We start from the raw sequence: 10,249 nt of genomic DNA, 5'->3' as shown, positions 1-10,249 counted from the left end.
TGGGTAGTGCCATAGCCTCTGTACCATGGCCTTCCACTGTCTTGGGTTGGAGTTCTCTTGCTTGAGGGTACAATCGAGCACACTATTCTATCTTATTTCCCTTCTTTTTTTTAAAGTTTTTATATTTTATATATGAAAGATTTATTCTAATGTTGTTGCTATTCTTAAAACAGTAACAACATTAAAATAAATATTTCATATGTAAACTATAAAAACTTAAAAATACAAGAGAAAGAAATTAGATAGTGTGCCCAAGTGTACCCTCAAGCAAGAGAACTCTACCCCAAGACAGTGGAAGACTATGGGACAGAGGCTGTGGCACTACCCAAGACTAGAGAACAATGGTTTGATTTTGGAGGGTCCTTCTCCTAGAAGAGCTGCTTACCATAGCTGAAGAGTTTCTTCTATCCTTACCAAGAGGAAAGTAGCCACTGAACAATTGCATTGCTTTATTTAATCCCTTGAGAATTTTTCATGTAACCAGAGTTACCAGACTTCACAGTTACATGAAACCTTCAATACAGTCTCAATCCATACGAGTAGAGAAAATGTCAATTGTTCTATATTCTGTATTACAGTGATTTGATGCCACGAGAGAAAGTCTTATTACCTGCGTTTATTCATTTATCTGTTTGTTTGATTGTTAGCAGGATTACGTCAAAACTTCTTGTCTGATTTTCACCAAATTTTAACAACATATAGGTACTGTACTCCGAAAGAATCCATTAAATTTTGGAGCTGACCCCATTCAAGATAGCTTTTCTAGTTATCATTGTTTTTGTTATATAGTAGATTCATTCACGATAAACATATGAAAAATGGCAAGCTTGGTCCGTAGACTTGAGTGAAATCTTGACACTCTTCATTACCGGAAATCTGAAATCTCTTACTATTCTTTCTACTTGTATTCATATTGTCACAGCACCTTTACGCATTGCCTATCTAGCAGAAAATATGCAGAATAAACTGTGTTCAATATTACATTCAACCAATAAGTGTTGTTTGGAATAAAATACTGACAGTTCAAGGTGACTATATGAATGTCTTCTTGGACAATATCCTTTACTTCCTTGGAATCGTCCAAGAAGTGGAAGAAAGCCGAAGACAGCAAAAGGTTAGTGTGCGGAAATTAAAGATTTGTTTTTCTCTCGTGCAAAGACAACTGATGTAGATTTTAAAAATCTTCGTATGATGTAAAACAAACATGAAATATTTGGTGTTTTATCATTTCTAGTTTTGTTCGTGGTAAGCACAGAGCAGTGTTTTTTTTTTTAACTTTGTGCTATTGTTATTTTTTGTGCAATTGCTATTTTTTGTGCAATTTTTTGCTGGTTTAAACATATTTATATGAATTTAGTTACGTAGATTATATGATGTTTATCTTATCTATCCTATGGTTTTTATCATTTTATTTACATTAATTATGTATTTCTCTTAGTAGTTCATTCTTCTCAGTGTTGGCTCGAAATTCTTACTGGGTTTCCTGGTCATTTAACAATATGCTTCCCACATAAAGGGTTCAGCTTGGATTGTAAACACACACACACGTATATATATATATATATATATATGCATATATGTGTGCGCGTTAGAGAGAGAGAGAGAGAGAGAGAGAGAGAGAGAGAGAGAGAGAGAGAGAGAGAGTGTGTGTGTGTGTGTGTGTGTGTGTGTGTACCCTATGTGATGTGTGTATGTTTCCTTTTATATTCGTATTTATATACATGTATGTATTTACTATCTGTATTTGAATAACCCCTTTTATACCTAATATTTATACATATGTAAGAAAGAGGAAATTGTGATATACTTAAACAACAAGAATATGTATACTTCCTTACATGTATTAAATGGTGACATGAAATCTAATAAGTATACACAGAAATAATACATAATCAATCAATATTTCTGATTAATAAATGCAGTTGTAATCGACAATTTTTTGACCTCGTAAAGTTAAAGATATAGAAAATCAAAAGTATTTCCCATATCTCTCTCTCTCTCTCTCTCTCTCTCTCTCTCTCTCTCTCTCTCTCTCTCTCTCTCTCTCTCAAAAGTCTTGTTGAGGTATAAGGGTTCTTGAATAAGAAAAGCGAATAGAAACTTCTGCATACTGTTTTAGTGCTTCATTGGATGGTTGCATAAGCAACATTCAAGGTTCATTTTTAACCAGTGATATTTTTATTATACTCACACAGACACACACACAAACACACACACATATATATATATATATACATATATATATACATATATATATATATATATATATATGTATATATATGTATATATATATATATATATATATATATATATATATATATATACACTATCACAATGTTAGTGCACACTAAGTAATGGTCACTTTTGTACAAAAAATTATAGATTACGTGGAGTTAAGTTTAACACATCCCTTCGACTCACCCGGTTTCAAGCAGTGAGAAGGTTTTCTGCTCAGTGTCACGAGTGAACTGAAATGCAGTGACCATGCCACTTTGAGTGGCATGGTCACTGGCATACAGGTATCCTGGACCAGGGTTCAAATCCCGGCCGGTGTGATACTATAATCTTTGAGTGATTTCGCCTGGGGCTCTGATCCCGAAGTCGTGAAGAAAATCCAGACTTTAATGTATTAATATATGTGGCTTATTTGATATATATATATATATATATATATATATATATATATATATATATATATGTGTGTGTGTGTGTGTGTGTGTCTGTGTGTGTGTTTGTGTCTTGGTCCTTGGGAATGTACGTATGTTTGAGTACTGTACACCTACTTAAAACTCTGTTAATTTCTCTTATTCAAGTGGCTGACTCTTAAATCAAATGAATCATTAGGAAGAATAAAATATTGTACTCATTTCATATAACATTTAATTAATTTAATTATTTACATATATTAAAATCCGTAGTTTCTTTATCTTCTGTTTGATGAAGATATGAATCTGACACCTTTGAATGATATTTTATTTATAAAATTTATCTTTTTTTTATAAAGAAATCTTCAGTTGATATTTTCGGATTTTTCAATAATATCTGAACAGTTTAAAATGTCAAGTAATATTACTGCAAATTAACTTATTCTTTAATTCAGTATTATTTAAATAACTTTTTTTCATTCCATATGTATTTTTTAAAAATATTTTTTCTTTTATTAAGCTAATCAACCTATGAAAAAAATAAAACCTTAAAATGGCCTCTGTGTTGGGTAATATAATATTCTTTTGAAAATCTTGGGTTTCATTAAAATAGAATAAACCTTCATATGTCCTTTATATTTAGCTATTTATTCATATTGAGCTTTTTTATATATAATTACAATATCATCATTAAAATTATTCCACTATAACCAAAATGTATTAATTCATTCTTGCATTTAATTTTTGCATTTTTGCTGGCATAAAAGATTGAGTTTTCCCAGTTTTATCTTTCAATAATGCTTCTATTTGTGATTTATATACCAAGGTGAGATATATGTCATGTTTCTTTTTATAATACTAAGTCAAAAATGGAATTATTAACAGAAACATCAAGATCATTAACATTACAATATTTTATTTTCTAAAATCTTTGTAACTTTTTATAACTTGTGACTTTCCTTTACTATTGATAAAATAAATATTTCATTTATTATTCATTTAATTATTTATGTGAGAAATATCTTCAAAACACGATATATATGGTTAATCGTATTATGTTAATGTGTATTCTTTAAAGTATTGAATAAACCACAGGATTCGTCTTTGAATTAAAAAAAAAAAAAAGACCTTTAGAACTTCAATAAAAAAATGGCAAAGAATTCCCATGGCTTTTGCCTTTAGTATGGTAAACTGGCCTTCGCTTCACAGCCCTTCTCACGCTCGTGAAAGTGTTCATTTGGATCATGGTATTGAAGTCCAGTATGTAAGGGGTCCCCAAGATATGAAAAATGAGAGTACTCGAGGGATCTTTCAGAAACGCCCTCTCTATATCATCAGAGGTGACGTTGCTCACACCGGAGGTGCTTAGACTTGTGTCTTTCTTACCATATTGAACCCAAGTGTTGTTCTGGTGTTTGAAGTACCAAAGGTATTTATGGAACTTTACATTTGTGGTGAGCCGTCTGAGACTCAGTTTTACCTTGGTTTTCGCATTTCGCATGGACATTTCGGTAAAGTTTGCGTCCCATTTATCATTTCCAAACAAATTGAAGATTCTCCTCTGGCAGGTATTCTTGTTGAGAGCTGGAATGACAGCTCTGTCCAAGTTTGGATTACAGTAAGCCTTTTCCAGGGCCTCTACCTGAGTTTTTCTCAGATTAACCCATCCCACGCCTCTCACTTTAGCTTGCCAATGAAAATGGGCCTCCGCATGGAGCCTTTTACAGCCCTTCACTTCATCTCTGCATTTACCTGTTACTGAATAATAACAAATTTCAGGTATCTGAGTGTTACCTTCATAATCATCGTGCCATAGAGTTTTATGCGGGATGCTGTGAAGGTTTCCCTCCGCAGATTTGCTTTCTTTATAAACGTTAGACGCTCCTTGAGAATTGTCGTTACTTGATTTCGCCCGTACTGCATTAGATGTGGACTGTGGTATCACTTCAGATAAAATATCAAGAAGCTGCTTAGTTGGAAGCTCATTCATTAAGAGGGGTTTCAATATGGACTGGTTATGATTGGATTTTATATTGTGACCTAGAATACAATTTTCATCTGGGCAGGAGAAAAATATGTAATTTGGACATATGTGAAGTTTACTGCAAGAAAATTGGTCTTGGCAACCTTGAACGCTTAAGAAGTGTGAGCATATCCTAATTTGTGGTCTAAAAGTAATCTTTCCATCATTTTCTTCAAAGACCAGAGGATAATCTTCAAGAAGTTTCTTGATGTTATCTGGCTTAGCGTCAAGACTCTGTACTAACGCTTCAGTTGATACACTGAAGTTTTCGGCAATGATTAAGATCGATAAGAGATCAAAGCAAGAAAACTTCGGCTTTGTTTGGTAAGGAGTTCCATGCTGGTCTCTATCTTTTCTCCGCTGATGGGGAGAACTATTTTGGTTTTCCTTATGAGGTGATACACATCGGATTGTTTGGTACTGTGGCTGGCCTCTGTCTTTTGAGCTCGTGGATATATCATTGTCTCTTTTGTCTGTGGTATGAGGATACATCTCTCTATTTCTCTGGTCCTGATATTGTTTGAAATCTTCCCAGTGAAGTGGTTCACCTCTCTTTCTCTTGTAGGGTGATTCACTTCTTTCCCTGTGGCGAGGTGGTTCATGTCTATTTCTCTGGTAGGGTGATTCACTTCTTTCCCTGTGGCGAGGTGGTTCATGTCTATTTCTCTGGTAGGGTGATTCACTTCTTTCCCTGTGGCGAGGTGGTTCATGTCTATTTCTCTGGTAGGGTGATTCACTTCTTTCTGTATGGCGAGGTGGTTCATGTCTATTTCTCTTGTAGGGTGATTCACTTCTTTCCCTATGGCGAGGTGGTTCATGTCTATTTCCCTGGTATGGTAATTCACTTCTTTCCCTATGGCAAAGTGGTGCATATCTATTTCTCTGGTCTGGTGATTCACTGCGGTCCCTCTGGTGAGTTGGTCCACGTATATTTCTCTGGTCTGGTGATTCACTGCGGTCCCTCTGGTGAGTTGGTCCACGTATATTTCGCTGGTCGGGTGATTCACTCCTGTCCCTCTGATAAAGGGATCCACGTATATTTCTCTGACCTGGTGACTCACTCCAGTCCTTCTGGTGAAGTTGTTTATGTCTATTTCTCTGGTAGGGCGATTCACTTCGGCCCCTCTGGTGAAGGGGTCTGTGTAGATTTCTCTGGTCTGGTGATTCACTCCGGTCCCTCTGATGAGGAGATCCAAGTATATTTCTCTGGTTTGGTGATTCACTCCGGTCCCTCTGGTAAATCAGTCTACGTATATTTCTCTGGTTAGGGGATTCACTACGGTCCCTCTGGTGAAGGGATCCACATGTATTTCTCTGGTCAAGTGATTCACTCCAACCCCTCTGGTAAAGGGGTCCATGTATATTTCTCTGATTGGGTGATTCACTCCGGTCCCTCTGGTAAAGGGGTCCACGTAGATTTCTCTGGTCGGGTGATTCACTACGATCCCTCTGGTAAGGGAGTCCACGTATATTTCTCTGGTCAGGAGACTCACGCTGGTCCTTCTGGTAAAAGGGTCTATGTATATTTTCCTGGTCTGGTGATTCACTCCGGTCCCTTTGGTGAAGGGGTCCATGTGTATTTCTCTGGTCGGGCGATTCACTCCGGTCCCTCAGGCACAAGGGTCCACATATATTTCTCTCGTTGGGTGATTCACTCCGGTCCCTCTGGTAAAGGGGTCCATGGGTATTTCTCTGGTCTGGTAATTCACTCCGGTCCCTTTGGTGAAGGGGTCCATGTGTATTTCTCTGGTCGGGTGATTCACTCCGGTCCCTCTGATAAAGGGGTCCACGTGTATTTCTCTGGTCAGGAGATTCACTCCGGTCCTTCTGGTAAAGGGGTCTATGTATATTTCTCTGGTCTGGTGATTCACTCCGGTCCCTTTGGTGAAGGGGTCCATGTGTATTTCTCTGGTCGGGTGATTCACTCCGGTCCCTCAGGTACAAGGGTCCACATATATTTCTCTCGTTGGGTGATTCACTCCGGTCCCTCTGGTAAAGGGGTCCATGGGTATTTCTCTGGTCTGGTGATTCACTCCGGTCCCTCTGGTAAAGGGGTCCTTGTGTATTTCTCTGGTCGGGTGATTCACTCCGGTCCCTCTGATAAAGGGGTCCACGTATATTTCTCGGGTCTGGTGATTCAGTCTGGTCTTTTTGGTAAAGGGGTCCACGTATATTTCTCTGATCGGGTGATTCACTCCGGTCCTTCTGGAGATGCGGATCACCTTCATCACTAGATTCTTTCTCATAATCGTTACTTTCAGGTTCTTCTGTAAATCGGTTATGAATAGGAATATCAGGTGCTCTCGCTTCTTCTTTACATGGATCTTCATTATTCAGATCATCAACAATGTTCAGCATTTCAAAATCTTCATCCAAGTCTTTCTGAAATAGAAATATATCATGGTAGCTTACTGACATACACTATATTTAATGAATGCATTATATCTTGTTATTACTGAAGCTTTTTGTTCTAAGGCTTTAGTAGAAATATTCTTGAAACATATGAACTTTAAAGCTACATGGATAAGGTCATTGTGACCTAAATCCAAAATAAGAAATTGTCGGCTTGATAGATATGAAACTGACACATGATACACTATGTTTCAATTGGTTTATTGATATTGTCAGTCTGGAACAACAAGAACTTATAGCTAGTATTAGAAATTTGACACTCTCTCTCTCTCTCTCTCTCTCTCTCTCTCTCTCTCTCTCTCTCTCTCTCTCTCTCTCTCTCTCTCTCTCTCTCTCTCTCTCTCCTCCTTTTGGTGTGGTTTTGTAATCTTCCTACCATGAGGCGTTGGCGTATACTTACGATAGCTTCTACACTCTTATGCAAATCTTCCATTTCTTTGACACGCTTCAAAGCACCCAACAAAGGAAGATTGGTGCTAAAACTTTGCGAAGAATTCCCTTTGAAGCTTCTTAGGCAGAATGGACAGGATCTATTCTGCACCTCAATCATTTTATCCAAACAGTTTCCACAGACGTTGTGTGAGCAAGGCAAAATCTTCGGCTGGGTTTTGATTTCGTCAAACTCTGTGCAGCAAATACCACATTCTTTGGGGGTAACAGAGGCCTGGAAAATGACATTAGAATTAATATAGTAAGTCCCAACACTGTATCATCCTATATGTAATACTAGGAATGCAGTTTATACATACAATTCTTGCCTTCCCTATCATATAGCCCAAAACAACAACAACAACAACAAATGCAGCTGTTTCTAGTCCACTGTAGGACAAGTGCTTCAGACATCTTCTTAGTCATGTCTAGGGTTTGGCCATTTTCCTTACCACGCTGGCCATGATAATAGGTATGCAGTTAATTCTAAGATTCTTGCTTTCCCTATCACATGGATCAATACTACAACAATAACAACAACAAATGCAGCCGTTTCTAGTCCACTACAGGACAAAGGCCTCAGATATGTCCTTAGTCATGTCTGGGGTTTGGCCATTTTCATTACCACGCTGGCCATAAGTGGTTTGCTGTTAATTCTTACATTCTTGCCTTACCTATCATATGGCTCAAAACAACAACAACAACAAATGCAGCCGTTTCTAGTCCACAGCAGGACAAAGGCCTCAGATATGTCCTTAGTCATGTCAGGGGTTTGGGCATTTTCATTACCACGCTGGCCATAATAATAGGTATGCAGTTAATTCTTACATTCTTGCCTTACCTATCATATGGCTCAAAACAACAACAACAAATGCAGCCATTTCTAGTCCTTTGCAGGACAAAGGCCTCAGATATGTCCTTAGTTATGTCTGGTGTTTGGCCATTTTCATTACCACGCTGGCCATAGTAATAGGTATACAGTTAATTCTGACATTCTTTCTTTTTTATCTTAGGGCTCAATACAACAACAACAACAACAACAAATGTTTGTTTCTGAACAGCTTCCTGGCCACAATTTTAATCATAGAGTAATGAAACTTGCAGGGATTAACCTTTATGTTAAAAGATGGAAAAGATTAAATTTTGGAAGGTCAAGATCAAAAGTGACGGTCAAGCAAAATATCCAATTCACGTAATCAGCCATAAGTTTGGACATCGTTGGCACAGAGACTTCAAACTTGGTTCATATTCGAGTGTATGGAAATCCACGCCAATTAATACATGTTAAGGTCAAAGATCAAGGTCAAGGTCGAGTAAAAGTTCGAGAAATAGGTCTGCGCTCTACTGAGTGCCCCTCTAATTTTGTTTAGCATGAACATCCTAAGCCATGGTTGTTTTCTACGAATTGTTGGCCCTTAACTGATGCATCAAATTGTATTAAAACTATTGAAAATAACTCAGAATTAACAATAGTTGAATTTCCTTCAGAATGTCTGTTGCCAGTATCTCACGTACATTGTAAGCAGCCTATTGATATTCATTTTAATATTTATATATTTATATTTATATTTATATTTATATTCATATTTATATTTATATTTATATTCATATTTATATTTATATTTATTTTATATTTATATTTATTTTATATTTATATTTATTTATATTTATTTTATATTTATATTTATTTATATTTATTTTATATTTATATTTATTCATATTTATTTTATATTTATATTTATTTATATTTATTTTATATTTATATTTATTTATATTTATTTTATATTATATTTATTTATATTTATTTTACATTTATATTTATTTATATTTATACATTTATATATTTATATAATGATATTGATATAGTGGCCCAAAGATAATTGTTACTCGACATATATAAATATTATTAACGAGCGATGAACGAATTTTGATTATTGTATTTGAAGTTATTTTTTGACACTTGAGTTGGACAATGTTATCATTTATATGCAGTGGAACTACTATCAACTTAGTTCTCTTGTAACTCTATACTCAATTTTTTTTAATGAGGCGCATATGGACTGACTCACAGCGGTGCCCTTATAGATCGAAAAAGTTTCCTGCTATCTGATTGGTTAGAATTATCTTGTCCAACCAATCAGCGATCAGTGGCGGTGCAAATCGGTGCAAATCTGCCTCACTAAAAAGAATTGACTGTAAGTGACAATCAACATCATCATCTCCCCCTACGTCTATTGACGCAAAGGGCCTCGGTTAGATTTCACCAGTCGTCTCTATCTTGAGCTTTTATTCAGTATAGACTAGAAATTAAAGTTGAACACAAAGTCTAGTTGAAAATAGTCCCACTAATTCACCTTTTTGTATGTTTCATTATTTTCATCTTGTAATATATGGCAACTTTACAATGACTTTCTATATTTCTTACAGTGACGATGGGTTATGTCTTTGGAGTACAAGAACGTGAGTTCATTTGGACAGCAAAATCAAAGTAAGTGAACTTATATCTTTTATGATGATTGTTTACGTTGATTCGAAGCCTGATCATTGCTGATACTCGTATCGTACGTAATTCTCTGTTGGATATTTCAAGGTAAATTGACTAATGAGTTTTGTATTAGAGTGTATTTTTGGCTTAATGTATAAAAACATGAATGACACTTTTGTTAATGTCGAAACTGTCGTGTATATATATATATATATATATATATATATATATATATATATAGATGTGTGTATATAT

The 10,249-nt window shown here is 35.8% G+C and overlaps 1 protein-coding gene across 1 annotated transcript in view; it reads right to left on the bottom strand.

The window, feature by feature from the left end:
- Positions 1 to 3,149: 3,149 nt before the first annotated feature.
- LOC137647459 (zinc finger CCCH domain-containing protein 13-like) overlaps positions 3,150 to 10,249 on the bottom strand; it is a 9,443-nt gene continuing 2,343 nt past the window's right edge. The window contains exons 2-3 of the mRNA XM_068380761.1: positions 7,481 to 7,744; positions 3,150 to 7,050 (exon numbers count right to left, since the gene is read on the bottom strand). Of these exons, the coding sequence (XP_068236862.1) occupies positions 3,784 to 7,050; positions 7,481 to 7,744 (3,531 nt within the window). The 3' untranslated portion in view covers positions 3,150 to 3,783. The remainder of the gene's footprint in view (positions 7,051 to 7,480; positions 7,745 to 10,249) is intronic.

The sequence above is a fragment of the Palaemon carinicauda genome, chromosome 1 (genome assembly GCF_036898095.1).
Source record: "Palaemon carinicauda isolate YSFRI2023 chromosome 1, ASM3689809v2, whole genome shotgun sequence".
NCBI lineage: Eukaryota > Metazoa > Arthropoda > Malacostraca > Decapoda > Palaemonidae > Palaemon > Palaemon carinicauda.
The sequence above is the reverse complement of the archived record's forward strand: the minus strand, read 5'-3'. Positions and strand labels throughout refer to the sequence as shown.